At 40.1% G+C, this 18,012-nt stretch overlaps 1 protein-coding gene across 2 annotated transcripts in view; it reads left to right on the top strand.

Moving 5' to 3' along the window:
• The first annotated feature begins 6,614 nt into the window (after positions 1-6,614).
• Positions 6,615-18,012, top strand: part of Adamts-1 (A disintegrin and metalloproteinase with thrombospondin motifs 1) — a 76,713-nt gene continuing 65,315 nt past the window's right edge. For both annotated transcript variants that reach the window (XM_089730068.1, XM_028170071.2), the window contains exons 1-4: positions 6,615-7,286; positions 7,366-7,472; positions 7,567-7,735; positions 8,812-8,977. In XM_089730068.1, coding sequence (XP_089586194.1) covers positions 6,683-7,286; positions 7,366-7,472; positions 7,567-7,735; positions 8,812-8,977 — 1,046 coding nt within the window. In that variant the 5' untranslated portion in view covers positions 6,615-6,682. The remainder of the gene's footprint in view (positions 7,287-7,365; positions 7,473-7,566; positions 7,736-8,811; positions 8,978-18,012) is intronic.

Here is an 18,012-nt window from a genome sequence, read left to right as displayed (position 1 = left end):
AATAAAGGTGCATTCATCTGATGACCATAGGGCCCTCACCTCTTACCTCCGTAAGGAGCGTATAAGCTTCCACACTTATACGCTTCAGGAGGAGCGCGAACTCCGCGTTGTAATACGCGGAATCCCTAAAGAGTTAGATGTAGAGCTCGTAAAAGTCGACCTGTTAGAACAAGGCCTACCAGTGAATTCTGTGCACCGTATGCACACCGGTCGCGGTAGGGAGCCATATAATATGGTTCTAGTTGCTCTCCAGCCTACCCCCGAGGGTAAGAAAATCTTTAACACACAGACCGTCTGTAGGCTCTCTGGTATCGCTGTCGAAGCCCCCCATAAAAAAGGCACTCCTAGCCAGTGCCATAACTGTCAATTGTATGGGCACTCTTTTTTTTTTTTTCTCTTCCCGTAACTGTCACGCGCGCCCCCGATGCGTCAAATGTTTAGGCGATCACGCCACGGCCCTATGCACTCGCGATCAAAAAACCGCGACGGAACCGCCTAGCTGCGTCCTGTGTCGAACACAGGGTCACCCCGCAAATTACCGCGGATGCCCCCGAGCCCTGAAAATAAATCGCCGCGTCGCCCGCCAAAACCGCCTCCGAGCTTCCGGCCCAGACATCAAAGCCTCGGCACCCTCTGCGTCGCAGGCTAAGCCAGCGTTCGTTCCGGCGGCGGTGCCCAGTGTCTCGGCCTGGGCGAAACCGCTGCCGTACACGAACACGGCTACAACTCCCTCCTCCGCGATTCGTCCCGCCCCCGCGACTCGTCCCTCTCCCGCGACTTGCCCTCCGACCGCGTCCGAAAATCTCGCTTTAGTGATCGACTTCTTTCAGTCGATCAACTTTGAGCGCGTTAACGCTTTAGGCGACGCCATTCGCGCTGCCCCCACTGCACAACACTTTATCGCCGTTGTGCAGGAATACGCCGACGTAACGCGTCATTAAATACGTACGTCCTCCCCTCACTCCGCCGGTAATCAATGGCGTATATAAGTAGAATAAAGCCCCTATCCGTGACGATAGGATTTTTTAACGCTTACGGTCTCGCAAATCAACGTGATCAGGTTTCTGACTTTTTGCGTGACCATCAAATTGATATCTTTTTAGTGCAGGAGACCCTACTTAAGCCCGCGCGCCGTGACCCTAAAATCGCGAACTATAACATGGTCAGGAACGACAGGCTCTCTGCCTGTGGTGGTGGTACCGTCATTTACTATAGAAGAGCCCTGCATTGCGTCCCGCTCGATCCTCCCGCGCTCGCTAATATCGAAGCATCAGTGTGCCGAATCTCACTGACGGGACACGCGCCGATCGTTATCGCGTCCGTTTATCTTCCACCGGATAAGATCGTTCTAAGCAGTGATATCGAGGCGCTGCTCGGTATGGGGAGCTCTGTCATTCTGGCGGGCGACCTAAATTGTAAACACATCAGGTGGAACTCACACACCACAACCCCGAATGGCAGGCGGCTTGACGCGTTAGTTGATGATCTCGCCTTCGATATCGTCGCTCCGTTAACCCCGACTCACTACCCGCTAAATATCGCGCATCGCCCGGATATACTCGACATAGCGTTATTAAAAAACGTAACTCTGCGCTTACACTCGATCGAAGTAGTTTCAGAGTTAGATTCGGACCACCGTCCCGTCGTTATGAAGCTCGGTCGCGCTCCCGATTCCGTTCCCGTCACGAGGACTGTGGTGGATTGGCACACGCTGGGCATCAGCCTGGCTGAATCTGATCCACCATCGCTCCCGTTTAACCCGGACTCTACCCCGTCTCCTCAGGATACCGCTGAAGCCATAGACATCTTAACATCACACATCATCTCGACATTAGATAGGTCATCGAAACAAGTTGTAGCGGAGGACTTCCTTCACCGCTTCAAATTGTCCGACGATATTAGGGAACTCCTTAGAGCTAAGAACGCCTCGATACGCGCCTACGACAGGTATCCTACCGCGGAAAATCGTATTCGAATGCGTGCCCTACAACGCGACGTAAAGTCTCGCATCGCCGAAGTCCGAGATGCCAGATGGTCTGATTTCTTAGAAGGACTCGCGCCCTCCCAAAGGTCTTACTACCGCTTAGCTCGTACTCTCAAATCGGATACGGTAGTAACTATGCCCCCCCTCGTAGGCCCCTCAGGCCGACTCGCGGCCTTTGATGATGACGAAAAAGCAGAGCTGCTGGCCGATACATTGGAAACCCAGTGCACGCCCAGCACTCAATCCGTGGACCCTGTTCATGTAGAATTAGTAGACAGTGAGGTAGAACGCAGAGCCTCCTTGCCACCCTCGGATGCGTTACCACCCGTCACCCCGATGGAAGTTAAAGACTTGATCAAAGACCTACGTCCTCGCAAGGCTCCCGGTTCCGACGATATATCTAACCGCGTTATTAAACTTCTACCCGTCCAACTCATCGTAATGTTGGCATCTATTTTCAATGCCGCTATGGCGAACTGTATCTTTCCCGCGGTGTGGAAAGAAGCGGACGTTATCGGCATACATAAACCCGGTAAACCAAAAAATCATCCGACGAGCTACCGCCCGATTAGTCTCCTCATGTCTCTAGGCAAACTGTATGAGCGTCTGCTCTACAAGCGCCTCAGAGATTTCGTCTCATCCAAGGGCATTCTCATCGATGAACAATTCGGATTCCGTACAAATCACTCATGCGTTCAACAGGTGCACCGCCTCACGGAGCACATTCTTGTGGGGCTTAATCGACCAAAACCGTTATACACGGGAGCTCTCTTCTTCGACGTCACAAAAGCGTTCGACAAAGTCTGGCACAATGGTTTGATTTTCAAACTATTCAACATGGGCGTGCCGGATAGTCTCGTGCTCATCATACGGGACTTCTTGTCGAACCGCTCTTTTCGATATCGAGTCGAGGGAACCCGCTCCTCCCCACGACCTCTCACAGCTGGAGTCCCGCAAGGCTCTGTCCTCTCACCCCTCCTATTTAGCTTATTCGTCAACGATATTCCCCGGTCGCCGCCGACCCATTTAGCTTTATTCGCCGACGACACGACTGTTTACTATTCTAGTAGAAATAAGTCCCTAATCGCGAAGAAGCTTCAGAGCGCAGCCCTAGCCCTAGGACAGTGGTTCCGAAAATGGCGCATAGACATCAACCCAGCGAAAAGTACTGCGGTGCTATTTCAGAGGGGAAGCTCCACACGGATTTCCTCCCGGATTAGGAGGAGGAATCTCACACCCCCGATTACTCTCTTTAGACAACCCATACCCTGGGCCAGGAAGGTCAAGTACCTGGGCGTTACCCTGGATGCATCGATGACATTCCGCCCGCATATAAAATCAGTCCGTGACCGTGCCGCGTTTATTCTCGGTAGACTCTACCCCATGATCTGTAAGCGGAGTAAAATGTCCCTTCGGAACAAGGTGACACTTTACAAAACTTGCATAAGGCCCGTCATGACTTACGCGAGTGTGGTGTTCGCTCACGCGGCCCGCACACACATAGACACCCTCCAATCCCTACAATCCCGCTTTTGCAGATTAGCTGTCGGGGCTCCGTGGTTCGTGAGGAACGTTGACCTACACGACGACCTGGGCCTCGAATCAATTCGGAAATACATGAAGTCAGCGTCGGAACGATACTTCGATAAGGCTATGCGTCATGATAATCGCCTTATCGTTGCCGCCGCTGACTACTCCCCGAATCCTGATCATGCAGGAGCCAGTCACGTCCTTACGGATCCATCAGATCCAATAACCTTTGCATTAGATGCCTTCAGCTCTAATACTAGGGGCAGGCTTAGGGACCCCGGTAACCGTACTCGTCGAACTCGACAAAGAGGTCGACGTGCAACCTAACCCATGCATCAGCCCGCTGAGTTTCTCGCCGGATCTTCTCAGCGGGTCGCGATTCCGATCCGGTAGTAGATTCATTCGCGAAACAATTGCTCTTGAGTTGTTAGGTCTCCTTCGGAGGCGCTCGGGCGCAGTTGTTAGCAAATCCCACCCCTCTTGGCTGAGCCTTTGCTCGCCCACCTGTCCTGGTGAAACTGGAAAGGCCTTCGGGCCACCAGTAAACTTTCAATCATAAAAAAAAAAAAAAAAAAAAAGCGTAATCATTCGGTATCACCAGTATTTTCTCTAAATAGCTACTGTCAAAAGAGCGTAGTTTAGTTTTAGTTTTTTTTTTTTTAGTTTACCTATGTTTTGACTACTATTAACGAAATTAATACATAGTTTTATCTTACTTTAAAAGTCAAATAATGTAATGGTAAACAATAAAAAATAAATGTTGCAAATATGATTAATATTAAAAATATTACATGTTAAAACCTTTAAAACACTCTTCTGTAAAATTAGTATGTTTTGAGATTATACTTTTAATGCGAGATATAGAGATCGGCTTAATAATTTCCGTTAATATTAACACGCTACTAAACATGAGCACTAATAAACACTTTTATGTTAGTACCTTTACTTTGAGACAAAGTAAGACGGCTTGTGCCTAAAATAAAAGGCAGTTTTTTTTGTTTTTTTTTCATGTTATAAAAAAATATTAAATTTATAATATCGAAAGCAGAGAAGTACGGCTCATCTGCTGATGCGCGGTTACCGTTGTGGATCAGCGCATCTACAAATACGAAGCAGTCATAGGCAATACGACTAAACAAAGGATAAAATAAACACAACAATTACTTCTTTTTTTATTTTATTTTTTATTGCCGAGTTGGATGGACGAGCTCACAGCCCACCTGGTGTTAAGTAGTTACTGGAGCCCATAGACATCTACAACATAAATACGCCACCCACCTTGAGATATAAGTTCTAAGATCTCAGTATAGTTACAACGGCTACCCCACCCTTCGAACCGAAACGCATTACTGCTGCACGGCGGAAATAGGCGGCTTGTTTATGTTTAAAATATAACAATTAAAACACTGTATGATTTAAAAAAATACACATTCCAAACCGCTCGCAATTTCCTCACATGATAATTTTTGCAATTAGGTACCTACATCGTTATCATAATGCAAAGTTCATGCACTTGACATTTACCACATCATTATTATCATTTTATATTAGTCGTTTGTTCCCACAAAACGGCATCATTTCGTTATGTAGACAATCGAATGAATCAACGTGTAGCTGTCTACAATATCATTTTGAAAATGATTCTAATGAACGAAATTCACCTACGTAATTTTATGATTGAATGCAGCTTGGATGATTTTGAAACAGGAGCTAACATTGTACAGGATGGTACAATGTCAGCTTCTGTTTCACTGCTGGCAAGACCTCTTGTGAGCCCGCACGGGTAGGTACCACCACTCTGCCTATTTCTGCCGTGAAGCAGTAATGCGTTTCGGTTTGAAGGGTGGGGCAGCCGTTGTAAGTATACTGAGACCTTAGAACTTATCTCAAGGTGGGTGGCGCATTTACGTTGTAGATGTCTATGGGCTCCAGTAACCACTTAACACCAGGTTGGCTGTTAGCTCGTCCACCCATCTAAGCAATAAAAAAGGATGTAAAGTATTCATCTCCTTCTTCACTACTTTTCAAAACAAAGACAGGTGATTGCTGACATGAAAGGGAGAAAATCGTATTTGAATACATTTCACTAACTGTTCATCATCTCACGCATAATCTATATATTAATACGTGAAGCAAAAACTTTCTATCCCTTTTTACGAAAATTGCGCGGACGGAGGAGTATGTTTCCACACTTATAAAGAATATAGAGAAGAAGTGCACAATGCTAAATTTTTTTTTAAATAATGCATAAAAGATACATTAAATCAATAAAGAAAACATTACACACACTACATACCATGTATTTGACGCCCACGCGCATGCATACTATTTATTGTCAAACTTTTGTTCTTGACGTCTGTTGTCAAATTGAGATTAAATATTGTTTGTCTTTGTTAATATTTTTTATAGTGTAGTCTTGGCGAAATTTGTGATTATAGAAATATAAAATACAACCATAATAGTGTACAAACTTACAATTCCAATTAATTATAGTCGAATTTCGACTACTGCGGGACCTCTAGTTCACTTAACATCACGCCATCGACTGAGGTTGTTGACCACCGAGTTTTGTTTGGCTTACATTACGCATTCAAGAAATCTGAACACTCAAACGATCATTACGTTGCTTGGCTTAGCAAATAATATCGTTTACCGTTTAGGCTAAAACTGTGTGTTTCTTTATACACTTCGTCTTTCACCTCGTATCGTTTGCTTTTGCTCATAGGTTAAACAAAATTTACTTTAATATTTCCAGTTTCCATTATCGTGGAAAATTAAAAAAAAGTCCGTTTTTTTTTTTTTTTTAATTTAAAAAAGTATTCTGAAAATAGGTTGTGCGGTTGCTTTTGGGTCTATTTTACACATAAACATACAATATATTTAAAAATTGATTATCTCGGTAATCTAAAAAAATCACAATAACCTAATGTCTACAATGTATGGTACAGTACAGTACTATAATAGTCAATGGATATTCGAAACTGAGTTACACGTCTGGCATGGCTTCAATAGTGTATAAAATGTGTAACAACACGTTTACCGATAATAAAACGAAAACAGTAGCCCACCCTTTGTTTACAAATGACGCACGCGGCGCAAAGCACTTGCAGTCGATCAGTCGTGGAGTCGTTTACCTTCCGAGCGACGAGACGGCCGCCATGTGCGTAGATGCGTGAGCGCAGCGCGCCGCACCGCGACCCACAGAGAGGCGCAGCTCGCGGCGACGCACGGACCATGCCGTGCTGCCTCTGGGCCGCGCTGTCTCTGCTCCTCGCGGTCGTCGGCGCCGGCGCCTGGACACCGCCGAGACAGCCCTTGCTGCTCACTCCGAGACATCGCAGGCACGCGCAAGAAACTCATCACTTGCGACTCCTCGGTTGGGATCTCAAGTTAAAAGAAAACAAAGCTATTCGTTCGCCTTATTATAAGGAATGTCAGTTTTTTACGGGACGCGTGCTTCATGAAGAGGGCTCCGCTGTGACGGTTACCGAATGTGACGGACAGTTGTACGGGCTGCTGCAGGTCGGCGGTGAAGAGTTCGTGCTGCAGCCGACCAGAACGCAGGAGAAACACGTGTTGCGACGCCGAGACGTCACGCACAGCGAGCGTTCGGCCGTGTACAACCTCACCGGTGATACGGTCATCGACCTTGATCTTGACTTCGATGAAGATGATGACCTGCTACCGACCTCGCACGTACATCCGCGGCACAGTGATCATTCCGACAAAGAGTACTTCCATGACATGCATTTGTTCAGAAGACCTGCGTCAGGTGCGTCTACTGCTTTCTCAATGACTGGTATAGTGCATGTAATCTGTGCAGGAAATGAATTTCGCAATTGATGTTTCAGGTGTAAAGGGTCTTTGGCTTGAACTGGCCATCGTTGCCGACAACACCATGTTGAAATTTCATGGCCGAGAACGTGTCAAACATTATATTTTAGCTTTAATGAATATTGTGAGTATAAAAAGATTGTGCAATAGATTAGCGTGTTGATTTTTGTATGAAGTGAGCTTTTTTTTGAAGCCTTTCAACATATAAAATCTTATAGGTCAGTGCCATCTTCAATGACCCATCACTGGGCTCCAACATCACGTTAGTGATCAACAAATTGTTTCTCTACGAGGACAAGGACATCATTTTGAAGTACGGCAACATCAAAAAATCCTTAGAAGCTATTAACAAGTGGAACTATAGACATCTCATGAAGCTACCTGAAGGTATGTACATGTCAAATACTAAAATAATATCAATAAAAAATGTTAAATAAATGAACATGTAAAGTCCACAGACTGGACACTTGCGGTTTCGTAATGATAACGGTGGCATCTCCAACACAAAAATTTATTCTGAGATTTGTTTTATTAGTAGCATTATGATAACTTCCGGCACAAGCGTCGTAGTCATAGCTGGCCACTCTGACATCACTTTTTATGATGCCAACACATTCCCGTTTAATTTTCGTGTTTGTGTAGATTATTTACAGACGTGGAAAGCGAATAAACATTTTTCATCTAAACAAACAGGCGTGTGGTCTTCCACGAATTCCTTTAATAACTTTTTGGAATGTGTCATTCCTTATTAATGATATTAATTAGGATCGCATGGAAGAACCGCTTGATGACGATGAATGAGCGGAGTCAATGAACGCTCACACAGTATCCGAAGGCACAATAAATCAACGTTCGACACCGCTAATAACGTTGTGTGAAGTACAGAATCAACACAATGTAATTGCCTACTAAAATTCCTCGAAATTATAAAGTCCGTACTGTGGAATTGATGGATGGATCGAAATACAAAACCCTTTTGCATTATGTTTTACCTGCATCATATAGCAGCTGCATTAAGGAATTAGTGAATTTAAATTTTGTTTCTATGGAGGTTTTGAAAAAAAAAATAGCACGAATGCTCACACTAGGAGTGTATAGTTCTAGATATTGCGTGTTACGAGATCAATGGCTTTAATTTTCAAATCTAATTTTATCCCGGATTGTATCGAGAATCATCACTTAATAAATAAATATTTTTTCAAATTAGGTATAACTTAAACGAAGAGATACGATGCGAAAGTGCGAATATTAATTATTTTGCGGGCTCAATAGAAGATCTTGAGTAATTTTATTTTGTTTTCTAGTCTTTAATTAAAAGATTAATTTTGTTACAATAACAAAAAAATGGCGGCATTGTGTTGAAAGCGTTTGAAGCAACTGTTCAGAGCATTCTGTTTTGACTTTGCTGATTCTATCCACGAGCCATTTACTACTAGTATTTTACAGTGTAAAATATCTTCTAGGTAGCACAGGATGGGACGCCACAATATGGTTGACGAGATCCCAGCTTGGAGGGCCTTCCGGGTTTGCCCCCGTAGGTGGGGTCTGCACCAAAACGCGGTCAGCCGCCATCGACCGCGACGAAGGATTGACCAGTGCTTTTGTAATTGCACACGAACTCGCTCACTTGTAAGTCTTTTAGTTATTTATTTAGGTATACCAACAGGCAGTGTTATTGATCTTCGTAACTCTTTCATTATAATCGCCTAACACCATCTTACAGTTCGAAGATCACAACAGAATATCACTTTAGGAACGCACATACATTAAAATAACCTAAAACGTTGAATTAAACTGATGAAATACTGAAAATCGTGCGAAAGACCGTCAACGAAAACAACAAGCATATAAAACACGTAATTAGTAACGTAAAAAGCAACATCACAATCTATATATATAAAAATGAAACCCGTTTTCCGTTGTCACGACATAACATGAAAACGGCTTGACCGATTTGGCTAATTTTGGTCTTGAATTATTTGTTGAAATCCAGAGAAGGTTTAAAAGGTTAGATAAATATAAAAATATTCGGAATTAAATAAAAATAACAATTTTGTTTTTCCTTTGATGTGTCCCCCGTCGGACGGATTCCTTTTGTTTGTTTTAAGTTTATCCTAAACAAAAGTTTAGGTCTTTTATTTATCGATTGAGGCACTACGAAGTCTGCCGGGTCAGCTAGTAAGTTATAAAAATACTAGCGACCCGCCCTCGCATCGCTTCGGAAACTAATTTATTATTGATTTCTCCACCATTTAATGGATGTTATTATACATATAAACCTTCCTCTTCAATCACTCTATCTATTAAAAATAAAAAAAAACATGTGTGCAATTCACACGTGGTAGAAGTGAAACCTTCCAAAATTAAAATACAATTATCCTAAACGTCTTAAGTATATGTAAAATTTTGTCATTAGTAAATAATTGTAAGGTAGCGCCCTCTGTGAATTGATATTTTAATTTCACGTATAATCCTAAATTAAAATTCACTACAAGAGCTTTCATACACACGTTAGTATTAAAAAATCTCACAGATGGCGCTGTATTAAATAGTATGTATATTTCTGTCTCATTCTTTGCTGGCTTCATCCTACACATTTTTGTATTTGTGTCTCTTACCTGTCGTTTTTTCCGTTGCACCCGGTTTGAAATCACAACGATTCTAAAGAAGTTTTCACTTCAAAAAACCGCATCAAAATCCGTTGCGTTGTTTTAAAGATTTAAGCATACATAGGGACAGAGAAAGCGACTTTGTTTTATACTTTGTGTTGCGATTAAAGATCGACTTCTCGAATACGAGGACCGAGAACTCAATTAATTATTCCGATAGATTAGTCGAATCCTGTAGACGTTTTAGGGACATGACGGACGTTTACAACGAGGTGTAATTTGATTTTCTACTTCCTGTCCATATTCCGCTAAGCGGGGTTGGTCCAGAATCCATTAAGTAAGTTGATTTGCCTAATAATTACGAGTTGCAGCTAATCATCTATGTTTGTGTATAGGCTTAGGATCGGCAGTTCACGTATATTGATTATGGAAAGTCAGTAGGTACACCGTCAAGGCTAGATATAGTTACTATTGTCGGCTACTTCAATATTTCAATACGTCCATTCAAACATAGCATCCAATAGTATTTTCTCCTCAAATACCTAGTGATTATATACCAAATTCTTCCCAATTTCTAATTTTAGTGGTCGTAGACGTATTGTGAGCACTCTCGAACCATTCCAATAGACATTATAAAATTAATTTCGTTCCTACCATTTTATTGCATTAAATTATTACACTACCCATCTTATGGTAAGCGGTAAGTGTCGCTCATGGACATCAGCAATGCCAGCCAGGCCACTACCCGAATTCCACCTTATATCACAAGGTAGGGCCAATATTCATTTTGTATGTGTCTTGATTCTCGCGACCATTCAATTTCAGATTTAGTGTTAGCTCATCTGCCCTTATAATGTAATAAAAATGTTGGAAAATAACTTACATAAATATTTAACGAAAATTTTGCTTGAAATTACTTAAGTACCTATGTTGGCATATACAAAATAAAATATATGACATTTAAGTATATATGTAATATGGTAATAAAACTTTGACATTTATTATTTATTTATTTGTAGTTAATATATTGTTAGTCGACGAATCGTTACACGTTTTCTCTAAATTTATTTTGATTAATCATACTGTGCCAAAATCTTAATACAGAAAAATAAAACCCCAAAAATTCTATTTACGCTACATTTCTTTTCATCTCACATTAAACGTTCTCGTTGGGAGCGTGAAACGCAGTGCCGGATTAACCATATAGCAAGAGTAGCAATTGCTACGGGAACCGCGCGAACGGGGGCCCCGCATATTTAAACCCACTCATCTCGGCCCGAGCTTAATTTTTTGAGTGACTTATTAAGAAAAAGCTGTTTGTATAAACGTGTAGAATTTCAATCAGCCTGATAATCAGCTCTACAAAAAGTCTGACGTATGCAAGCACTCTTACCCGACACAGTGTGGATGTGTAGCAGAATTGTGTAGCAGTAACATATACCTAGATGGCAAATTAACGTATAGACTATTGATTTGTTTTTTACCACTTTATACTTAAGAACCCATAGTAGATCAAGGGCTCTTTGAAATAATTTGCTACGGGCCCCGCGCTTGCTTAATCCGGCACTGGTGAAACGACATCAAAGCGGGTAATCTAAAACAAAACATCACTGATGAAATTATTATGCGGAAGTTTAATTGCATTCGGCGACAAAACGTTTTGTTCCGTAATAATATTGTAAACGATGACTCGTTAGCTAGACTCCCTTTGTTACGCTCACATGCGTTTCAAAATTAATCACACACAATTGTCTTTTTGCGAGGATATTTCATTTTAATATCTTTCACTCGTTTTTATTAGTAATGCTACATTTTGAACAGTTTCTTTTGAAGAATCTAAAACAAAACATCACTGATGAAATTATTATGCGGAAGTTTAATTGCATTCGGCGACAAAACGTTTTGTTCCGTAATAATATTGTAAACGATGACACGTTAGCTAGACTCCCTTTGTTACGCTCACATGCGCTTTAAAATTAATCACACACAATGGTCTTTATGCGAGAATATTTCATGTTAATATCTTTCACTTGTTTTTATTAGTAATAGCGACCCGCCTTCGCTTCGCTTCGGAAACTGTAATTTATTATTGATTTCTCCACTATTTAATGGATGTTATTATACATAATATAAACCTTCCTCTTCAATCACTCTATCTATTAAAAAAAACCGCATCAAAATCCGTTGCGTAGTTTTAAAGATTTAAGCATACATAGGGACAGAGAAAGCGACTTTGTTTTATACTATGTAGTGATGCTACATTTTGAACAGTTTTTTTTTTATCATGACTATTTAAATTCGTATCATATTTTTTTGACACGATACGAGTCTATAAATCTTTTTATACTTGTTTTAACACACGTTTTGCTACTGAACTTTCTCTATTATTGCATTGCGTAATTCAATTACATTAATTGATTTACAAATGAATAAAGCGAGTACAATCAATGCATTTAAAACGGATATTACATTACGCAATATGCGTGCTTCCTAAATCAGTGTAGGCAGCGGCCATTGATAAAAACCCGACCACAGGGAGTTCAAAGTGTACTGAACCCAACAAAGGACCCTTTTACGCTATTTTATTTGGCAAAGGCCTGTACATACGGATGCGATCACGTACAAAAGCCCTATGTATATTCTAATTTCATTTAACATGTTATAATATTATGCCTGCTGTTGAAAATAAGGCAAGAGCTTGGTTGAAAAAAAAAGATTCCATTTTTTTCAATTGTCTATTGATTTAAATTTCACTAAAAAAAAAAGAGCTGTTTAGGCATTTTGTTGCTGTTTTTTTTATTGCTTAGATGTGTGGACAAGCTCACAGTCCACCTGGTGTTAAGTGGTTACTGGAGCCCATAGACATCTACAACATAAATGCGCCACCCACCTTGAGATATAAGTTCTAAGGTCTCAGTATAGCTACAACGGCTACCCCACCCTTCAAACCGAAACGCGTTACTGCTTCACGGCAGAAATAGGCGGGGTGGTGGTACCTACCCGCGCGGACTCACAAGAGGTCCTACCGCCAGTAAAAAGTATTTTGCCAGACGAACTACTGTTTGTTTCTATTATTTGATTTAAAGAACCAACTTTGTGATGCTTGTAATGAATTCGTAATCGCATTCTATTTTGATTCTTGGTTAACGTTGCGTATGGGATGTGCGATCATTTATTTTATTACGATTGATTTAGCTCAGTCGAGTTGACGTAAAAGGTTTGATCCATATGAGATAACATGTATTTATAGGTTCTTCATATTTATAACGTAACGCGAGTTCATATTAGCTCCGTACTGTAGTTGTGAAACTTGGTGATTTTAGGGTTTCGTTTTTAGCCGATAGTTTCATTATTAGCATCGGCAATTTAGGTTCTGTACTAATAAGAATATATTGAGAATACTTTGAAATATACATTATATACATTACCGATTTTTTTAATTTTTTATTGCTTAGATGGGTGGACAAGCTCACAGCCCACGTGGTGTTAAGTGGTTACTGAAGCCCATAGACATCTACAACGTAAATGCGCCACCCACCTTGAGATATGATATATGAGGTAAAAGTGCGAAAACTGAATCCTCCATACAGATACCATCATTCTTCCATACATTCCAAATATTTTCTTTATTACTTTAGATTTTCCTACAATCTGTGAAAGACGAATACGGTCTTGAGAAACGGCATACGGATACCAGAGCAGTCTCTAAGTATCGATTTTTAATCAGACACTTTTTTACTGGTGGTAGGACGTCTTGTGAGTCTGCACGGGTAGATACCACTGTCTACTTCTGCCGTGAAGCAGTAATGCGTTTCGGTTTGAAGGGTGGAGCAGCCGTTGTACTTTAGTGAGACCTTAGAACTCATATCTCCAGGTGGGTGGCGGCATTTACTTTGTAGATGTCTACGGGCTCCGGTAACTACTTAACACCAATTGGGCCGTGAGCTCGTCAAGAAGAATAAAAAAATAATACGCGGAACCCTAAATGTTGACGTCACTCTTATTTAATACCTTTTATAAACAACAAAGAAAAAGAAAGGGGCAGGGCTATTCTAGACTTCGGCAATACTATGCTATGGTAGATTAAAGTGTACATTCACATGAATTCATACAATGACAAAAAAAATTTTGCTTATAGATTAGCAAATGATTCGCCTTTATATCATCATCATCATCTTAGGCCTTACAGCCCAGGGTGGGCCTTAGCCTGGTCCAGTATGTCTCTCCAGACTGCTCTGTTCAGGGCTTTCTCCTTCCAGTTCTTGACGCCGATATTTTTGAGGTCGCACTCCTTTATATCACAGTATCAGTTTTATTGAAGGATCCTCACGCCATGAATATTACATTAAGCTATTTAATCTTGAAACCTTAATTTCGTTCCTACAAAATGGATCAGTTACTCTATACACAACTGAGTTCACGATGAAAACTTTTCAAGTGGATCTTCGCAATTACTCGGAATCCAATATCTATAACAGCAGTCTCGAACTGAGATTCATGGAACTAATAATAAAAACCAATCATATTTCTTCTCAGTACCCAGCGACATAATATGTGTTATTAATACTTAAACATTAAACGCCGCGTTGTGGCACTGTAGAGTCGATCGTGTATTAAAACTGTTATTACAACCACTCGTCCAATCATTTGTACTACTGATCATAATTTATACCTTCTCTGGAAACCCTTCGATATAATTTTCTTAAACCCTATGTCTCACCACCAATACCACTCTGTCAAGAGTGACTAGATTGAGAAGAAGAAGAAGTAGAAGATATCTCGCCTTTTTTTCCCTACCTATGCTGATAGCCTTGAAAGGCTATGTCAGCTTCACCCTAACGTGTGTAGGTGAGCTCACGGGGCTCAAACTGGAATGTTGCTAACACTGACCCTAGCAAGAGCAGTGCTTCGCAGAATCTACCGCCGGATCGGAAACGCGACCTACTGAAAAGATCGGGCGAGAAACTCAGTGGGCTGTATCTATGGTGTCTATTGGTTAATTCGCTCGTCGAGCCCTTCGTCGCAAGCTACGGGTTCGACGAGGACGGTGACCGGCTTCGGCTAGTGGTTGTAGATATCACCAATGCTAGGAGCATACCCACGCTGCAGTCAATATTTAGGATTTTTTTCATTTTTTGAATAAAGTTTTATTGATTTATGCCTTTACAGGCGCCTTAAATGGGTTCAATTTTTACCACGGATTTCATTTACACCAGCAATAAATAAAGAAAATTGCAATTTTTGATCGGTCTTCATTCTTCACAGCACTAAGGAAACTCTACAAAGAGGAGTTCATTCATGAACCAATATTCATAACAGAGTAATTTACTATAGTATTATACTATCTAATAATTCCATTTGAAAGCTCTTCATCAGACCGACTGAAGAGTCTCTGTTCATAACCGTCCTACTTAAATATGAGTCGTCTATTATCAAAGGTGGCAATCTGTGCATTTAGACAAAAAAAAAATATTGATATGTCAATACAGATTGATTTGAATATAATCGTCTCCTTCAAAGAATACGGTTCAAAACCTGCATTAAATAAAGGTTAATAGTTAACCTGTTATTTATCTAAAATGTCGTTCCGAAGAGTTTTGTGACTGCCGATGGAATACAAAGTCAATAATTCGTTTTTCTGATTTACCAATCATTGTCCAAAAGTCAGATTGCCGCCTTTGATAATAGTCGACTCATATAAATCTATTCTCAGAATGAACGAACCATTTCTTTGACTTTCGTCACCACGCCTTTGATATCGAATTCAAATTTAGTTGTAAATCAAAATAAATCAACGTTGCAAACGTAACTCGTCACATTTCATCATTTCGTATCGAATCTAAATGAGAGACGTTGATCTAAATCAGTACAGCAAAAGTTACGAAGTTTCAATGAAATACGTAAGCAATTCATCCATCACGTTCAAACGCCCCGTCCCGCGAATAAACATAAAAGACAAATAACGATCGCGCCAGGAGCTCGCAAATACAACTTAAAACTAGTCGAAGTATAAATTAACTCATCTGCGGTAGTATTTTAATTAAACTTTAGCCGCGGCAGAACTAGATCGGGATTCAACGGCAATTCGAAACTCATGAAAACTAATAAATCTGTGTAGGTAAATGTCCTAGATTGAAATTGCGACATACCATAACGAACTATATTTGATTTTGCATATTCAGTTTTCTGTGAAATCATTGTTTGCATTTCGTATTGCACGGTTAATACAAACTGAATATTAGTGATGATCGTAGAACTGACATGTTGATAGATTTCGGAATAAACAGAGACGTCAGTGTTGTGAAATGATAATAAAGGTTAAATAAGATGATCGTTTACGCATCTAAAAATTTAAATTAAAAAAATGACCCACTGAGTTTCTTGCCGGATCATATCAGTGAGTCACGATTCCGATCCGGTGGTAGATTGTACAAAGCTCTGCTCTTGCTAGGTCTAGTGTTAGCAAATTCTCTCAGGTTGAGCCCGTGAGCTCACTTACCCGTCCACGCGTACCTGGAATAGGGCCTTAGGTTACCCGCACATAGATAGGGAAAAAAATTAAAAATGAGAATTCAGAACAACACCTTTCGTCTTTATTAAATCAGAATTTCAAAGTCCTAATACGGCTTGGAAATTTGAAAGCGTTTCTTCGTGATCTCATATCACATAATATTTCAGATAAAATATGTAATATTAGCTACATTACTTGTAAATGTATTTCGATTTATAGTTTTTTCCTGTATCATTTTAAATAGTTTCATGATATTTTTATTGCTCTATTAATTTATCGTTGACTTGGACTGAAACAACAACGTATTTGATCCCATACGGCTCGGCTCAGCGTAGCTCCAGCCAGATATGGCAAATCGATTTGGATGCCTTCGGGATTGATTTAGAAGCTCAGAACATTTATAAAAAATTGCGTAAATAGAGCAGTGGCCTTTTACGATATGATCTAGATTTCTTGCGTATTTACTGATGGTCTTGTAACGACGATACGATTAAATATCGTGAATCATTACGTACATAATACATATGTGTATTATATGTGCATTACACACATATGCGTATTATGTGTGTAAGTAAACATGTGTATTGTAATTATTAAATGTATGTGTAACATATGTAAGTCTTAAATGCGCACTTTACTGCGATAAAGAAAATAAGTGTTTGAATTAAATATAAAAGACATTGAAACCTATTAAATTCGATAAGTTTGTTGGTAAACTTATGCTTTATCGGCTTATTGTTTGTCTTTTGTAACGCTAATTAAATTGTAACCTGCTTTTTCAAAAGGTATCCAAACACTTCACTTTTTATTTTCCTTTTAATACGATAGCTCTAAAAACAATTCTGTTTTCAAAGTACTTATGTTAAAACGATAACGGTTATTCCAATGCAATTTTTAGCAATTATACTCCTCATTGGTTAGTGCCTAGTATTGCAGATCGATTTCTCCCATTTATAGGTATATATGAATCAATTATATATGAATCAATATATATAAATAAAAATTTTATATGTCTTTGTTGTATGAATGAATTTGGAAAATGGATAAGTTTCATAACGATTTTTGAGTTTCTTCTTAATGATAAAATTGTATGTAAACCTATGATAAAGTCAAGACTATTCGCTAGGGCGTATTTAGGGTTACTTAAATAAAAACCATATATTTTGTGTGAGGTCTTATAGCTTAGGGATTGGACGCGGTTTGCGTTAACCACAATGACCACAGCTACGTTCCCGCGTTCCTCGGTATCCGCTTATATTCCAGTAGGGTAAGCTTGTCTACTTATAAAACCGAAAACGTTCGAATAAATAAAGTCCTCGGAATTAAAGTTTAATGAGAAGTAAACTTGAACGTTAACAAATTGTTGTATTTTTCAATCTAATAGACTTTATGACATCATATGTCATCACTAACATCCTAATGTCAATAAATAACTCTAATTCGGTTAATACGAGCAACTTTTTTTTCATCTAAATGCCCTGTTTGATTTGATGTCAATCAGTTAATACATGTTGCAAAAAATTATACGGTTGAATGGCAAACCG

This window comes from Bombyx mandarina, chromosome 09, assembly GCF_030267445.1.
Source record: "Bombyx mandarina strain Sakado chromosome 09, ASM3026744v2".
Lineage (NCBI taxonomy): Eukaryota > Metazoa > Arthropoda > Insecta > Lepidoptera > Bombycidae > Bombyx > Bombyx mandarina.
The sequence above is the reverse complement of the archived record's forward strand: the minus strand, read 5'-3'. Positions and strand labels throughout refer to the sequence as shown.